The 18458-nt window shown below is 39.6% G+C and overlaps 1 protein-coding gene across 1 annotated transcript in view; it reads left to right on the plus strand.

Annotated features, from left to right (window-relative positions):
- Window positions 1-18458, plus strand: part of LVRN (laeverin) — a 60996-nt gene that overhangs the window by 13743 nt on the left and 28795 nt on the right. Inside the window, exons 2-9 of the mRNA XM_077817347.1 lie at window positions 1964-2106; window positions 4541-4680; window positions 5922-6048; window positions 11918-12072; window positions 13627-13740; window positions 16234-16377; window positions 16749-16814; window positions 16951-17016. Coding sequence (XP_077673473.1) covers window positions 1964-2106; window positions 4541-4680; window positions 5922-6048; window positions 11918-12072; window positions 13627-13740; window positions 16234-16377; window positions 16749-16814; window positions 16951-17016 — 955 coding nt within the window. The remainder of the gene's footprint in view (window positions 1-1963; window positions 2107-4540; window positions 4681-5921; window positions 6049-11917; window positions 12073-13626; window positions 13741-16233; window positions 16378-16748; window positions 16815-16950; window positions 17017-18458) is intronic.

The raw sequence follows: 18458 nt of genomic DNA on the forward strand, positions 1-18458 counted from the left end.
CACCTCCACTGGGAAACAGTTTAATTGATTCCCATTTGGAGTCTGACAGAGTCATATTCACTGATGGGACTAGTTTTGGTTCCACTGATGGTGGAGTCATTGCCACCTGGACCTGCTATGTGCTACAACTAGCCTCTGATCAGCCTAGCACCAGGCAGTATTTTGTCTTATGACCACTTTTATGGCAATAAAAACGTATCAGCTCCCCAGGTTCCCTTTTTGGGCCCTTGTTATGGTTTGCCTCCTAGCCATGTCTGGATTTAGCCCATTCTCCCTTGGGGGGGGGGGGAGTGGGAGGGGGAGAGCTTGATTGGGTGGTCAGATTTGTGCTATCTCCCTTGATTTTTTTTTTTTTTTAACTGCCAATGGACTGTCTGCATGTTGGTTGGCCATTTCCCAGATACGGTCATGCCTCTAGGATCTTTGTCTTTTAGCCATTATTTCAGGTTGGGGTGGAAGAGTTTAAGGAATTGTTCTAAGTCCATTAATTCATAGATCTCATCGACCCTGGAAACCCTCCAACCAGTTCCCCATTTTCTTACATAGCCCCTAATTTGAGTTGAAACCACAGATCATGTCCCTTTTTTTCTGAACTCCCCAAATCTTCTATATGCAGGGAGAAGTTTAAACTTTGGCAAGAAAGCTTGTTTATGTTGCCCATGATCTTTATATTTCTCTCTGTCCATAGGGGGGAAAATGTCTAAGTCCTTTGTGATAGTAATGGAGCCAGGCACCAGACCATGTCCTCCTGCCCTATCTTATTCAATTCGCACCTCATTTTAAAAGCATTTAGAAACACATCCATGTCATCCCCTTCCTTAAAGCAAGGAAATAATTTGGAATCTCTGCCACTCACTGGGACAGGTACGTGGGTGTCTGGTTTCACGTACTGGATTAGGGTTTTGTGGGTGCACTCTGTCATTTTCAAGATGATGTTGACATTCCACGTCCTCCTCTCTTTCCCCATGCTGTCAGTGGCACTCCTTGTATTCTCTCTCACCTGGGTGATACCCATCTTCAAGCATCTGGTTTTCAAAACACAGGTGGTTCATCTCCAGCTGTATCCTCTCGTGGTCTACCTGTAGATCTGCCTCCAGATGTTACGTGATGCATTTGGTTTGTACAGAGAATGGAAATTGCCTCTGTCAGCATCTTCCCTGCTTCTCTCCAGTAAGGATTTTCGTCAACTGTCTCAAGTTGGGCACCCAAAACCAGTGGATGCTTTTGAAAATTTGGCCATTGGGTCCACTGGCTTCTCCCCTGGCCGCTGCACTCTGCCCCAAAGCCCTCATCCAAACTGCCACAAGCAGCATCTTGGAGCAGAGTTCTGCAGCATGCAGGTGCTACAGGGTCCCCATAAGCATTCTCTCCATGGTGTTCCCCAGTGCCATGGAACTGCTGCTGTAGGGTTCTTCTGTGCCTGGTTTGGGTGGAGATGAGGGGCACGTTTTACACATAAACACTTCCTATAATTCTTAATCCTTTAATAAACTCTACCTTTTTTAAAATAAGAAAGTTTGGATTAGAGAGAAAAGCAAGCATCCGCATCGAATCTACTTCTGATAAAATATGGGTGGCTACATAATTTCTGAGCACTTGACTGCTGTAAGTGGTCTGAACTATGCGTGAGACTTTAACACCATATTAAAAATCAAATAAGAAAAACAAAACCAAATATATAAAAATGTGAACTCTTAGAACTCTTAGTTAGAAAAGAAAGACATGGAAGAAAAGAATTAGCCATTAAAATGGTTAAATTAAACAAGGCGCAAATCTGCACATGGATCTCTGCGGGGGACAACGGAGTCATAAATTTCTCTAAATAATGACTAACCCTTTTCTAAATCCACATAAGTATATGATTTACCTTTTCTTTTTCTAACTTGGCAGATTTTGTGCACTATATAATGGTTTTGATCAGCTACAACATGCTGGATTAACCATATCTGTATTTCCAATTTAGTATGCTGATTGCATCACAGCTTGAACCAACATATGCCAGGACTGTTTATCCCTGCTTTGATGAACCTGCCATGAAGGCAACCTTTAATATCATAATTGTCCATCATCCCAGTTACGTGGCCCTTTCCAACATGCCTGCTATAGGTAGGTTAAAAAATGGACATCTGTATTTCTCCAAGTTACCTTAATAAAGGTTTGAATTTACTTGAACAGTGTATAATCATAACACATTATTTTACTGTATCATCCTGTACTATAGTGGTCTGTTATTGATGGGCTAAAGGCTCAAATATATGAAAATTCTGTTCAATTAACATGTTCTGTCCTAGCAATACAGAGCAATAATACAGAGCATTGAAGGGAGGTTAACTGTAAAAAAAGAAATGTAAGTGGAAAGAGGTTAGCAGAACATGACGTTGCAAAGACCAGGTTCTTAGGTATGTATGGGAAGACTTTGAATGGTCCTATGGTAGTCCTTGCTGGTCAAAGGAGTAATTTTGATACATTACTGGAGGGAGACGGTTGCTGCTCCTGTTTGGGGACAGAAAGGGTTAGGGTTTGTCTACATGGGGAGTAGGGTGGGGAACACTGCTCCCTGGAGTGCCCCCCTTGCATAATGTGACTGGTCTCCTCATTTCCAGTGCCTTTTGCAGGCATCTGACTCTAACAAGATCTTCCATGGCTCAGCCTTCCGGCCAAGACACAAAGTTCAAACCCTTTCTGAGCTAACCGAAAGGTCCAAATGAAAATCAAAACAAGTTTGAATAGATTTTTTGCCCCCTTGGGCTATGTAAGTCTTCTGCTTCCACTTACAAACCCTATCTCAGGGTTCCCTGACAGAGCAACCTACTCTACTCCCTGTGGGCTTTTCTCCAAAGAAGAGTCCTGCCACCTCTGCAGTCTCTCCCTGGATATTGCCCCCATTTCAGGCCCACCACAGGGATTGATTCTATTTCTTCTGCCTTCCTCATGAGAGCGAACTCCCTCCCTCCCCTCTCCCAGGTCTTCTTCCCTCAACTGAGCTCAGCTCCATTTAAGTTGTCCTCTGTGGCTGGGGTCAGTCATTCTAACTCCATTACAACCAGCTGGGATCACTAATTATCCCTATCTGGCTAGATCAGAGGAAAGGTTGAAGGGTAACTGCTAGGTCATGGGCAAGGCTCAGTCCAGCTTACCTTAAAGGGCCAACCAGCCTGAGAGAGGGACTTATTTTGGAATAACTATTCCTGATTAACTCCATGTGCAAACTCCCCCCAGTCCCCAGAATATGAGTGCCTTATTTTGGAATGAGCATCTGCACATTGGGTTAATCAGGAATACTTAATCTGCTTTGAATTCGTACCCTACTGTTGTTCCAGATTAACTTTCGTGAGGTAGGCAAGCCCTAAGAGACAAGGGTTGTTGAGGCAGGAAGATTATCTAATAGGTCTGAAAAAAAAGTCAGAGAGGGTTAGTAAAAATCTATAAATTCACAGGCAAATATGCACAGTCACAGTTTTGAAAGGTGGGTGGTGGTGGTATTGGGTCACCTTTCAATGGTGACATATCCATGTCTGGTAGCTGTGATTGATTGCACAACAGTTCATGTTCTGAGTCTTACTATACAGTGTTTACTCAGTATATTTTACTACATGACTTTTACTTACTTCTGAAGTTGTGGTGTTGTAGTGTGAGAGCTATACTTCCATTATTTAAGGACAGGGGTGGGGGAGATTGTGTGTATCTTAAAAAAAAATTCTTGGGTGCTTATGAAAACTGCCTTAACAGTCACATAATTGAAATCTTCTGTTAATCCACAGAATAGACATGACAGGGTCAGCAGCCATGCAAGCTATTATATACTGCCCTGGCAATGTTTCTCACCACTGATTCTCACCTGATGTGGGATGCTGTGTGTGACAGACGCCACATGAGGGACAGATAGTATTCATGCAGGAACCCTAAAAAATGTGGGATTCCTTCCTTTCGCGTGTAAATATCTCTTTTAATATCCTTATTGTCATGATTCTTTATTTCTCAAGTACATAATTTTAAGTAGTAAAAGTCAATGGTTACCAAATCTGTGAGGCATGTAATGTAACTTTGGGACTAAAAGAGGGGAATATCTGTGAAGGTAGTCTGCAAATATTTCCTCTCTCAGAACCTCCTTCCATGGGTTTTTCTCTGGAGGGTCTGATTGGGCCCTTTATTTGAAGCATGTGAGATTTAAGCATTTGATAACTCTCAGGCATGTTTGATATTTACTTGAGTGATATTATGAACATACATATTATAGAAGTGTAGCATGGGAGAATATTTATGATGCTTGTCCACATCCCAAAACCAATTCACAGTTTGATGTGCTTCATAGATTTTGATGAAGAAGCTGAGGAGTGGAATAATAGAGTCTTTGTATTTTAGGTAATAATTCAAGTACATGGAATGAGCTAAGTGGGAAAGTTGGCATGGTGCTATTGCCAAAATATATGTAGCCAGTGCTGTCATACAGAGTATAAAAGACTGGTTTTAAAACACAAACTCTTGTTTTATTGTATAGTAGTGATAGTTTGTTTCTATACTAAAATTGTGTTTGTTCTAGATACATCTGAAATGAAAGATGAGAATGGAAGCCTATGGACTGTTACCACATTTAACACGACACTGAAAATGTCAACTTATCTAACTGCTTTTGTGGTTTGTGACTTTGATTACATCACCAGGACTGAAAGGGGCAATGAGGTAAATAAGAGTACTCATAACTCATTAGAGCAGCTAACAGAATAAATTGGTTCTATGGTGCACCATATGTTTGATAAGATGTAACTTGTATTGAATATATGTCCTATTTTGAAAGTATTTGATTACATGGCAAAACTGTTAACATATATCCAATAAATACATGTGCAGAAAAATCTCCTTCATAACAATTAGTTTATATACGCTGTACAGATCACTACATAAATAAATTCTGCTGTGAATGATGAGCAGAGTAAAACCTTCTGAGAAGTTACTACCCAGAAAGTATTTTTTGTAATTCAAGATCTCCTTAGCCCTTTTCATTTAAAAAGTGTAAGTCTGTTCCTGCTCCCACTGAAATTGGTGACAAGACAATAGGAGCTAGGTGAAAATATATCCATGAGAGTCTGCCATATGTCAGGGTATTTAAAGTTAAAGCTGTCACTATTATTTTAACTCTATCCTTTGTGTCTGGGTATTAAAGAACACAATGGTGTGCTGATTTGAGACTCTTACAATACATTGGCAGAAAAGGGGAACTCAAGGTTGGAGAGACTATGTTAACTGAATACCTGTACCTTTTCACTTTAAATTAAAACCTGGAGATCAAATGCCTCTAAAACTGTGCCCATAAATTTTGCATTTACAACCACTTGCATGTGCAGGACTCACATCTGGGTTCAATTTTGCAAACTGCTATGTATTCAAAACTTGCTGGCTAAATTTTCAAAGGGTCTCAGATTAATGCGTGCACCCAAGTGGACATATAGATGGGGTAACAGTATATTTAATTTATCCATTTATTCATGCAAATACCTAAATTTTCTGTCCAAAAGCTCATTTCTGACCACAGACAGGTGCACATGCATTTTGCTGGTACAAGTTAAGATATCACTTTTAAAAATGTGGTCTTCAATGTTATTATGTTTTAAGGTGGTGTTTCATATTTAATAAAAGAACAACTAGGAAACTATCTATATACATTTAGACTCAAATCTTGGTCCCTTTGAAGTCAGTGCCAAAACTCTCAATGACTTCAATGGGATTAGGATTTGCCCATTAGTTTGTTCGGACAAGTGATAAATTGATTTTTTTTTTCTTGTATGAAAAGTTTAATTGCAGGATCTGATACGGACAGACAGCATTTCCAAAACAGCTATTCAGAAATGTTACCCTCACAGAAGAGAGGTGAAGAAAGTGAAAATTTAAGTAGTCTAAAGTAACATTTCCTTGTTTTATTATAGATACGTATTTGGGGTCGGAAAGAAGCAATTAAAAATGGGTATGCTGAATATGCTTTAAATATCACAGGCCCACTCTTTTCATTTCTGGAAGATTTATTTAATGTCAGCTACCCGCTTTCAAAAACAGGTGAGGTACCTTCCTTTCATTAAACACAAATGGTTGCTGATGATGTAATATCTACAGAAATACTGGGTCCTGTCTTGCCAGACTCTTACTTTAATCAGTGCAGGATTCAGAGAATACTAGCCCTAGGGTTGCCGACTTTCTAATTGCACAAAACCGAACACCCCTGCCCCACCCCTTCTCCAAGGCCCCACCCCTCCACTCACTCCATCACCCCTCCCTCCATTGCTTGCTCGCTCTCCTGCACCCTCACTCACTTTCACTGGGCTGGGGCATGGGGTTGGGTGTAGGGAGTGAGGGTTCTGGCTGGGGGTGTGGGTTCTGGGGTGGGGACAGGGATGAGGCGTTTGGGGTGCAGGAGGGGGTTCAGGGCTGGGGCAGGGGGTTGGGATGCGTGTTGGGGGGTGTGGGCTCTGGAAGGGAGTTTGGGTGTGGGAGGGGACTCTGTGCTGGGGCAGGGGGTTGATGTGTGGGAGAGGACTCTGTGCTGGGGCAGGGGGTTAGGGTATGGGGAGCGGGTTTGGGGTGTGGAGTCCTGGTGGTGCTTATCATGGCTCCCTGGAAGTGGCCACCAGGTCCCTGCGGCCCCTAGTCCCATGGGCAGCCAGGGAGGCTTCACATGCTGCCCTCACGCCAACAGGCGCCGCCCCTGCAGCTCCCATTGGTCGCGGTTCACAGCCAATGGGAGCTGCAGAGCCGGCACTTGGGCAGGGGCAGCGCGCAGCGCCTCCTTGGCTGCCCATGCACCTAGGGGCCGCAGGGACCTGGCAACTGCTTCCGGGAGCTGTGCAAAGCCAGGGCAGGTTGGGAGCCTGCCTTAGCCCCGTGCCCATGCTGCGCCGCCGACCAGACTTTTAATGGCCCAGTCGGCAATGCCGACCAGAGCTGCCAGGGTCCCGTTTCAACCAGGCATTCCAGCTGAAAACCAGATCCCTTCTTTCTGTGCAGCATCTTTCATTAATCTGTAAGTCAGTGACCTCTCCCCACACTGATCTTGCTTTCTCTGAAATATCGTTCCTAACGTAATTAACCCACACCGCCCCAAAATTTCCTTGCTTCCTGTACTATGTCCCCATCTAACTTGTAAATTACCAGCATCTCTTTGCACCTTATTAGCTTTTGGTGCAGTGTCTTATCCTAATTTGTAACTCACCAACATCTCCCTGTATCTTCCTTCCTGGAAAAAAGTCCCCTGTAGGCAAACTCTGTTTCTGCTTAGAAGGAAACGTGCAATAGCCATTTCTTAAACCTCATTATCTTAGTTTTATGTATACCTTGTGCAAAGCTTGTAGACATCATTATGGGTCCTGATTCACCACTGAATTTTTCCAGTTTTACACCAGTATAACTTAATTGATTTCAACAGAGTGACACAGATATAAACTAGATCAATGGAGTGGTGACATAGGCCTCTTAGTAAAAATTTCAGCCTTGTGATGACATTGGTTACTAAGCAGACTTCCTTTAGACTTCATTTGAGAGTTTGGCTTAAAAATCCATGGCATGATGTGACCCATTGTGAATGGTTTCATGTAAACACTGAGCACATTTGTTATGAGCTCAAAAACAGAAAGTTAAAAATCAGTGCATTGCAGTTTAAAAAATTGGGCTCTTCTTAATATATAAGAGCTAAAGAAATCATTTTTAACCACCAGTTTCCTTTTATTTTGTATTCTGACAATTTAAAATACCTAAATAATTTTTTAATAGTCTGGAAGATGAAATTTGCTCATTAGTTACCACCTATATAGTTTTAAATTAAATATCCCTTGTTGATATCCTTGATGTCCATTCAAAATCTTTCTTCATTTTCTTCAATGTCCAAATCCAGGGTGGATAAAAATTAAAGATCTTTTTTTAAAAAAAAATTGAAATTGGATTTTTTATTTAAATTTGTATTTAAACTTTTTTATTTTTAAATTTTATTGAAATTATACTGTTTTTCTTTTTAAAAATAAACCTGTTTAAAATGACATCTGAATTTAATACAAAGGCCTAAACTTATTGTAATTTAGTTGTAAATGTGAAACATCTTTTCATAAGAGATGTTTATGAATCCAAAATATTTTGTTTAATAAACATTTTATATGCTGTGTTTTGTGTTTAATTAAATCCCAGTTACAATCCTAGACACAAATCATGAGCAAAAAGTTAATTAACTAGTAAATAAACAATATATTATTCACCATTTTCTAACATACAAAAATATACAATTAATAAGAATCTGAAAATATTAAGCTATATAATTCCTTAAATAAATGTTTATAATTATAGTGTACCTCCTCGGTAGCAAAAAGATACCAAATCTAGTGTAAAGGCTCTATTTAGTTGTAAATCAACATATTCTTCAGATAGTTCTCTGTGCTCCATTTTGCGTACGCCTGAGCTCTGTGCCTTCAATCTAAGATTTTTTCGTAGGGGTGCTCATCTGGCCCACACATGTGCCCCACACATCCTCGTGTCTAGCACCGAGACTATATGAGGCTGCATGGGTGAACCACCCTCATTCCTTCACAACCGCCATTGGCTTGAGACAGTGTCTACTGTGTGCCTGTTCTCTGATATTTAGCTTTTTTTCTCAGATAGTTAGTTACCTTATGGTTGGTTACCCTTTTGTGTTATAGTTACTGGAAAAATTATTCCATTTGTTTTGCTTTTCTTTCTCAAAAAAAGCAAAAGCAAACAAAAACCTCTTTTTATTCATATAGTTGTGTAGTTAGGAGATTTCCTCTCCTAGGGGTTAAATTTTCATTAGTTTTGCTCACGAATGCTGGGATCCCCAAGATTCAAGAGGTGTCTCTCCTGTCATGAGGCTATTCCAAAAAGTGACAGACGCTCCCAGTGCCTCCGCTGCCTGTGTGGTACTCATATCCCCAGTATGTGCAAGATCAGCACTTCCTTCAAGGGTAGATCCTGAAAAAATAGAAAAATTAAGTTTAAACTCCTAATGATGGAGCAAACTTTATGTTCAGCTTCAGATCCAGGAGTACATAGACCTCCCAGTACAGCTAGTACCCCATCCACACTGAGATCTTGGTCACCAGAGACGGGTAGCAAGGCAGGCAGCACCATGGAACTGAGTACATCTACGGTGCTGAAGTTCTCATTCATATCTGCCTATAAGGAGAAGGAGGTAAGGAGTAAATCTCCAAGAATCTCTCGGTCACCATCTCACAAGAAGGCTACAGGAAACCTCAGGTCACAAGGGTAGTTCCATGTAGGCTCCCAGCGAGGCTGGTACTGCAAAGGCAAAGAGAAGTCAGTCCTCTAAGACAGACTCCATATCAAGTTCAGATTCCCATACCCAGAGAGCAGAGACATGGTTGAAAAGACCAAGCCGATCCTGGAACAATACTTGGTACCGATAACAAGAAGATAAATAATACCAAAGACTGCTTGCCTACCTGTGGTACTGAGGGAATCGGAACCCAACTCACTCCCATACTAAGTACTTGGTACCAGCTGCATCATTACCAAACCCGTCCTCCACAGGTTCCCACTCAGCCCAATCTTTGATACTGTTGGTACTGCAAGAGTTTAGGTACCCTAAGGATCTGATAATATCTTGTGAGCTGGAGTATTTTCTGTGAATGAGTGGAGGTTTGTCACTGTCAAGATGCTTTCAGTGACCAACCCCTCTATCACCTAAAGCACCACACTCACCTTCATCTACTCTGCAAGTGGAACAGCTGTCCCCACTGTCCCCTTACAGTATATGGAAGAGAACTCATCAGATTCTCAAATTTTGGTGCAGGTTCCCCTATCTGTTCTGGGACACATCACTCTCCCTGCTATACTAACATATTACAGGAGGATAGACTTCAAAGGATGCCCATGTGGCAGGAACACAGATGGCTGCCTCCACTTTTGCCATTTGGGCCCCCTCAGTGGCCTTGCTGAGATCTGTGGGCCTTCTATCACTACCAATTTACATCAAGGTCTTTGTAACATCGGAGGGAACAGAGAGGGACCCATTCTTCTTAACCCCCTTTACCACCACATATGCCAGAGGAAGAGACCTTTGAGGAGCAAGAGGCAAGGGCTGATAAGGAAGTGACACCTCTTAATAATATTTCCTCCACATCTCATGATGAAGTTGTCATGCCTCCATCACCTTCTGTGGCAGATGACTTCAGGCAATTTCAGGAACCAAGGAAGTGGATTTCTGACATGCTGCAGATTCCCTTAGTGGAGGTTCAGTAGTCCTACCATAAACTCCTATATTTTACACACTTGATATCTATGAAGATTGCCATTCTGGTCAATGAAACTTTTATGGAGCCTGCTAAGATGGTTTGGCAAACTCCAGCTACCACACCGCCTACCTGCAAGAGGGTGGATAAAAAGTATTATGTTCCAGTTAGGGAATTGGAGTATCAATTTTCTCACCAAGTTCCAAATTCCCTAGTAGTGGAGGCCATTGATGAAGGCAGACAAACATAGCTCAAAGTCTACCCTGTACATGAACAACCACAAGAGGCTTGATCTTTTTGGTCAATAAATCCTATGCTTCAGTCACACTTCAGTTCAGAATACCAAACCATCTGGTGATCATGACCAAATCCAACAATTCTTTTATTGAGCATTGAGCACCCATAGTTCTTTATTTTCTAAAGAAAAGTGCCTTTTCATTGGTTGATATAAGGAGAAGTTACTCACCTTGTGCTGTAACTGGAGTTCTTTGAGATGTGTGTCCCTGCAGCTATTCCACTACCCATCCTCCTTCCCCTCTGCTTTGGAGTCTCCCTTGTGGGTCTTTGCAGTGGAGAAGGAACTGAGGGCGGTTTACTCATGCAGCCCCATGTAACCTCGGTGCAGGGCGCAAGCATGTGTGGGGCACATGTGTGGGCTGAATAGGCACTGCTACCAAAAACCTCCCTTCATAGGCACAGGTGTCCGTGAAGTGGAGCACCCACAGGGACACCCATCTTGAAGAACTCCAGCTACTGCACAAGGTGAGTATTCTCTCCTTTTAATGGTTATATCAACCAGTGAGAATGGACCTTCCTTTAGAAAATAACTGACGAACAAATAGTGAAGTTGATTAAAATCAAAGATTTAAATCAAGGCTTTCCACTTGGTGATTTAAATTGCCTTGATTTAAATCAACCCATCCTGCCAAAATTTATCTGACTCATAGATGTGATGAGCTCACTGCTTATCAGGCACAATGGGGAATACAGGGAAAACAGTCATGGTGGAGTGAGACTTGCTGTGAGGCGAGAGAGAAGGTGTTTCTGGGGCAACTTGATCCATACAAAAGAGTGGAAATGAGCCTCTCTGCTCACCCAGGGATACAGAGTTTGAGAAGGAGCCTTTCTTATCAGTAGCCAGGAGCCTTTCTTATCAGTAGCCAGGATGCAAAAAGCGGGGAAAATTACACACCTAAAAGCCATGAGAGAGAGAGAGAGAGAGGAAAGATGTCTTTTTCTGCTCCCTCCCTCCTGCATGCTCCCATAACTGTGGCAAAAGCAAGACAGAAAGAATGGAGAGCCAGAAGTACTCAGGAGTGAGGACAGTTGACTCTACTCTCTCTCAGCAGCTGGGAGGAAAATCCCTTTATCAGATATTTTAGTTCAGAGTGTACTTTGGTACATGAAACTGTTGAGGGGTTTGGCTTGGACTTAGTTGATTTTTGTTTTTCTGACTGAAAGGGCAGCATCACTAGAGAGGCATAGCAGTCTCATAAGCAGTTAAAGACATGAAAGAAAACAATTCCAAAAAGCGTTTTCTAGTTTATTGCAATGGTACAGCAGAGAACCACTAAAATATATATCTTGTAATTGCACATTGAGTAAACATAGAACAGTCATGTAAGCCTCTTACTCTTGAAAATTTTAAAGATTTTTTTTTTCTGTTTAAATCAATTTAGATCTGGTTGCACTGCCTGATTTTGGAGCAGGTGCTATGGAAAACTGGGGGCTAATTACTTTCCAAGAATCATCCTTGATGTACATCCCAAGTGATCAATCCGGAGGCAAAAAGGCTATGATTTGCCTAATTGTTTCACATGAGCTAGGACACCAGGCATGTGGTAAAACATTCTGTATATGTGTTTATCTATGAAGTTGCTCTTTTCCAGTTTATATAGATGCAAAGTCACTATTTAATATGGGAAAATAGCAACTTACATGTAGGGGTGTAACAGTTTTGATGGTAACTAGAGGAAGGAATGCTACAGTAATAACCAAAGCCATTATTTCAGTTGGTTGGAAGACACTTTGGTTATAAATTAACTTGGCAGATCAATATAAAAAACAAATTTCAGCATGACACAGGAACTTCCACCCAATATCTGTTTATCTTGAATGAAATGCTGATTTTGGAAATACTGATGACAATATTACCATTATTTGAAAAGTTGACTCAAAGGGGTCATGGATATACACGTCTACTAATGAACCATTTGTTTATTTTCTTACGAGATACTTGGCTACCTTCCAAGAAAATACTCTACCCTAGCAATGAACATGATATGCATATCGAGATAGAGTAATAATTCCCACAATGCATTGATGGGAGAATAGACTCCATAAACAATGTTAATTTTTAATGGGGATAGATGTAGCTATCGAAGAAGGTAAATAGTGAATGGGCTATGGAACTATAGAATGAAGGCAAAGTAAACACATTTTCATCTGTAGCTGGAACTGTTTACATAATGACCTTCAGAATTTAAAATTATTTGGTTTGGAATGATAAAATAGTTTCACTTCATTTTTTACTATACTTCATTTAATAGTACTTTTGTCAAGAGAAAGTATTTTAAACAATAAAGTTAGCAAAAAGAGTTTAACTTGGCTAGTCCACATGTACACCCTCCTGACTATGTCTGTTCATCTGACGGTCTGAAAAGTTAGTGTGTTTATTGAGGGCCAGTAAAATAAATATTACTTATTAAACATAGTTTTTACATAAGGTAACAGAGCTTAAGGATCAACAAATAACATATAATGAAATCACAAATCCCCAAATGATATATCAGATTTTTGTTAAATATAAACTGCCAACTATTAGTACATCACAGCTGTTGTGGAAGTTTTATTGCTCATCAGGATATGGATTTGCTGATTTTGGAAGTGGCTGTTTCCCCAGTTCTGTTTATCATCTACTTGACAATTTCCTTTTGTTAAGAACAAGGAAAAACAAAATAATATTATTTAATTGGAAAGAAGCTATTTTGAACATACTTTTGTGTATTATTTGAGAAATGTCATATTTTCAAATTGTAGTCTGGCTTTCTCTGCTAGATTTACAAATGTATAAGTGACTGCTTTAATTTAAATAGAATGGCGAACTGTTTAAAATCACTGTATATGCTTATGTTATGAAATCTGAGACCAAGGAATTAAAAAATATGCAACCACTGACCTGCATCTGTGTGGCTTTTCTCAAGTTGTATCTTTGCACTACTGAATTTCCACCAAGTGGAAAAAATTATAGCATTTGATTTGTGAAAATGTATATACATTAAATAAAGTCACACTGTTCTCTTGATCATTCATGTCTGTTTAACATATAGGAATGAAAGCAGCAGTTCAAAGAAATGCAATCTGAGACATTTTTTCTTTTCTATTTAAGTGGTTTGGAAATCTGGTTACCATGAATTGGTGGAATGATCTATGGCTTAATGAAGGATTTGCATCTTACTTTGAATACGTTGGTGCTAGCTACATGGAACCCAGACTACCACTGGTGAGTACCAAAGCTGAATGTTAACGCTTTCCCCTTACAACCTATATTATTGTCCTGATCCTACACCAGGGAGGTGCAGTCAATGGGAGCTTTCCTGTTGTCTTTAATGGGCTCGTGGTCAGTTCCAGTATAACTTTAAATGAAAATAATATAGATATTGTGTATAGAGTGGTGTGAATAACTGATTTTTCGGTTCTCTGGCTGTTCCAAAAAGTAAAAATAAAATTCATTTAGGATCAAACAAAATATTTAATTTGACCTGAAACCTAATGTTTCATTTCATTTTAGTTTTTAGAACATTTTAAAATAAAATTGAAAAATTTTTGAATGAAAAGTCATTTTGAATCAAAAAATCAACGTTTCATTTCAACATTTTCTAAATGAAACCTTTCAATTTTTTTCAGATTTTTTTTTTTTAACCAAAATAATTTGGCACATTCATCTTGAATGCACAAAATGTTTCTGCTGACCCAAATCTGCATTTTTTTTTTTTGTTTGGGGAAAAAAAAAAGTTTCAGCCAAAACATTTCACCTATCTCTAATGGTTTGTGCATATAATATAGAGACAAATGTTGGCTCACAATTGCATCTGCTCTTTCAGCAGCACAGAGATAACATTTCAGTATTTGCTTTGAATCTGTCTGTTACTGTACATTCATTTTGAAATGATATTCACTATACCTAATTGATATAGGTGGGTTTGGTTTTATGTACTCTGTTTGTACATATCTGTGCAGCTTGTAATAATCTTTCTTGCACTCATGTTATATTAAGTCAGATAATAGGACATAACTTTTTAGAACGTATCTCAGATATTCACAATAATCCAATGTGATTAATCATGACTGTCAAAAATGCAAAACTGTAAATGTAATGTAAATTTGTAAAATGTAAATTTTTCTTTACTGTGTGAGGTGGGGGTACTCCACATACATGATTCCTGAGAAGCTGTTGCTTGTTTAGGTTAACTATGGGGTACAATGAATGTAATTCTCTCTCTCTCTCCTGGTTTAGTATTCTATATGTAAATGACTCCACAGCTGATAATGTAAATGTAAACTTCTTGTGTTTGAGACTATGGAGACATTGATGACAACTCCATAGTTAAGCTTGTGTTGAGTTTTTCTTTTTAAAACAGGATTTCATTCTCTGCTAGGGATGAAAATTAGTGTTTGTGATCACCAAAATTACCACCTGCTCTTTAAGCTTGTGCTTAAATTAATCCACCACTTAAGTACTTTGCTGAATTGGAAACTACTACAGGCATGTCAAATACATTCTTGGGAGGATCAAATCTGATTTTTAGGCCATGGAATCTACTAGTGTGCAACTTTGGATGTCCAGAACAGTTTACTGGTTCTATATAAAGCAGAACTTAATACCACAGGAACGTATAAAGGACTAAATTTTAAGAATGAAGCCTTTGCCTCTCTTTTTGTAGCTACAGTTTGCCCTTGTAAAAGTCTGCGCCTGTAACTTCGTGACACAAAATGTATTGCAAATCAAAGCACTTAACATCATTAGTTATATGTACAGCTACAGATTTGTGTCTCGAATCCGGTAATTGCAGATACCTGCACTAAGGGTTTTCACCTACAATTTAAATGCAGTTAAAAAATTACAAGCACAAATGGCATCTGCAACATTTCAAAATTTGGCTCCCAAAATTGTTTGCAAAATACAAAATAATCTGTAACTAAATAAGTTGACTACTCTTAAAAGCCTGTCTCCTCCTCTTTGGTAGTGCCGGTGTTCAAAGAGACTTGCAGTGTTTTAAAAACTCATTAAATAAAAGAACACCTACTTGCAGACCCACATTAGTAGCTGAACCTCCAGGTAGACTTAAAATGACAAATACATGTTCAAAGAAATCAGATGAACGTAAGTTTCTTCTTTACTTTCCTGAGTATGAGACTTGGCTTCAGGTCTCTGGAGTGACAGCTGTAAATTGTCACAATTTCATTAAAATTAAGGGAACTAAGCTGATTTACACCAGCTGAGGATCTGTCTCTCCACATTTGCTATCCAGGGACATCTGAAGCACCTAAAACTGCACTCCTTTGGATGGCTATTGTGTTATTTAGTCTTTCAACATAGGAAACAGAGAACACTGAATGTGTCTTGCCAGATAAGTGAAGCAAGAACTGATTGTACTCGAAATGTAAATATATAATTCATTTTTACATTTTGCAATTTTTGTTGCATTTAATAATTTTTAAATTTTTTCTTAAATCGTAAAACTTTAGTGCTCTTCATGAGACCCAAACCTGCCATCCTTCTGTGTGCAGAACTCCCACTGCTTTCAATGGTAGTTCCACCTGTGGAGGATATGCAGGATCAGGCCCCTGACGCCCTTTATTCGGGGGGGGGGGGAAGTTGCTCCCTTTTGAGGGGGAAAAAATGGGCGGAAAGGAAAATGTTAGCTTGTATGTAGTCTGTGTGGTTTATACAATTGGAATTAATTGAAATGAGAGTCTATCTTTTAATTTTCAGAATAAAATCTTTTATTATCACATGTTACAACCTGTCTTAAGGGAAGATAAAGAAATAGCAGCTCGGTCATTATCAGCAAGAGAAGAAAAAATCAAAGGAACGTTTTCACTAGTTGGCCTATTTGATATCTTCACTTACAGCAAGGTAAAAAAGAAAATCAAATATTTTGCTTTTATGTACTTTCCAACAATTTTGTAAAACACAGATTTAAAAAGAACCAGCAAAATATTTTATTGCAAAACTTACAATCGTTTAGTTATCTTTTCTTCTAAGATTTAATTTCCATAGTTCCATTTTTCGTTTAGTTATAAACACAGGTACATTGGGTGTTGCAAAAGTGTTCATCTACAGGAAAGCATGAATATGAATGCGTTTGCTATCTATCCTAAGTATTCAAAGTCAAAATAGAAATGATCAGTGTCACTTATGAAAAATATGGCTTGAATATCAGTCATTGAATGGTTAAAGTTTATTTAAATAAACTCATGTGTTCAAACATCTTTTTTGTTCTATAGGGGGCCTCCATTATCTGGATGCTTTCCAGCTTTCTGACTGAGAGACTGTTTAACAAAGCACTCAATGTGAGTTTAGAAAACTAAACTTCTTCATCTGGGTTTATCAGTTTGAAAATAACAATGAGCATGAATGAGTTTCTCTTTTTCTGATTTTTTAATTAAAGCTTAATGAACTCTGATGTTTATATTTGTTCCTTTGCAGTCATACCTGAAAGCATTTTCGTTTTCAAGTGTTAACCAAGATGATCTGTGGACTCACATACAAATGGTACTTACCATGTCTTGTTAGTACTTTTGCTTTAATGGTTGGAATGGGCCAAATTAGGCTCATATACCAACTGTGGAACTTTGAAGTGGAATTTCTCTACTCCTAACCTAGTTCCTACACCCCACCCCCATCCCCTGAACTCACTTTGCAGGCCTTTTGTGGCAGGAGATTTGATGGGAGAGATGAGGGACGAAGGGTATGTCTACACTGAAATTGAAAACCCGCAGCTGGCCCGTGCCAGTTGACTTGGGCTTGTGGGGCTTGAGCTAAGGGGCTGTTTAATTGGGGTGTAGACATTTGGGCTCATGTTGCAGCCTGAGCTCTGAGACCCTCCCACCTCACAGGGTCCTAGAGCCTGGAACCAGACTGAGCCTGAACATCTACACTGCAATTAAACAGCCCCTTAGCTTGAGCCCCACAAGCCCAAGTCAGCTGGCACGGGCCAGCTGCGGATTTTCAATTGCAGAATAGACATACTCTGAAGGGCCAGAGAGGAGGTCTGTGCACTTGCCTCTGCCTACACAAACCCACATAGATTATTCTTGCTCTGAATACATTTTGTCATCTTTCACTTGGCCATTTAATTGGATAATCTTTTCTTACAGAGAGACAAGGTGGGTGTGGTAATATATTTTATTGGACCTTGTGTTGGTGAGAGAGACAAGCTTTCAGGTTTACATGGGGCTCTTCTTCAGGTCTAGGAAATGTACTTAGAGTATCACAGCTAAATACCAGGTAGAGCAGGTTTTTTATCATAAGTAGTAAACATATTTTAAGGGACCATTCAAGGTGAAGTGGCTCATTAACAGCTCTCCAGTCATAAAGGGGAAATAAAAGCTGGGCAGTGGGGGTTTAAATGGGTTATAAATTGTTGTAATAACCACCCCTCAGCTTTTTTCTCTTTCCAACAGAAGTTGGTCCAATAAAAGATATTACCCCAGCCACCTTGTCTCTTTCATAGAATATCAGGGTTGGAAGAGACCACAGGAGGTCATCTAGTCCAACCCCCTGCTCAAAGCAGGACCAATCCCCAATTTTTGCCCCAGATCCCTAAATGACCCCCTCAAGGATTGAACTTACAACCCTGGGTTTAGCAGGCCAATGCTCAAACCACTGAGCTATCCTTCCCGGGGTCCGACACAGCTACGACGGCACTGCATATAAGCTTTTCTGATCTTTATTTCTGTGTAACTTTGAAATCTTTTTCTTTTATATCTTCACTTTTATACACAGTAAATATTTTGGCTTGGACAATATTTTAAATTTAGTTTATTTATCATAAGTCACTAAAGGGTCAGGATTTATCCATGGATATTACTATGAGGGCCCAACACTTCAGGGAAACTCCCCACCGTCAGCACCTTTAAAATTTGATAAAATTTTGAATAAAACTGGACCCTAAAAAACAAATATTAATAATGGATTTTTATGATAATGTCTGT

The sequence above is a fragment of the Eretmochelys imbricata genome, chromosome 5 (assembly GCF_965152235.1).
Source record: "Eretmochelys imbricata isolate rEreImb1 chromosome 5, rEreImb1.hap1, whole genome shotgun sequence".
NCBI classification, from domain to species: Eukaryota; Metazoa; Chordata; order Testudines; family Cheloniidae; genus Eretmochelys; species Eretmochelys imbricata.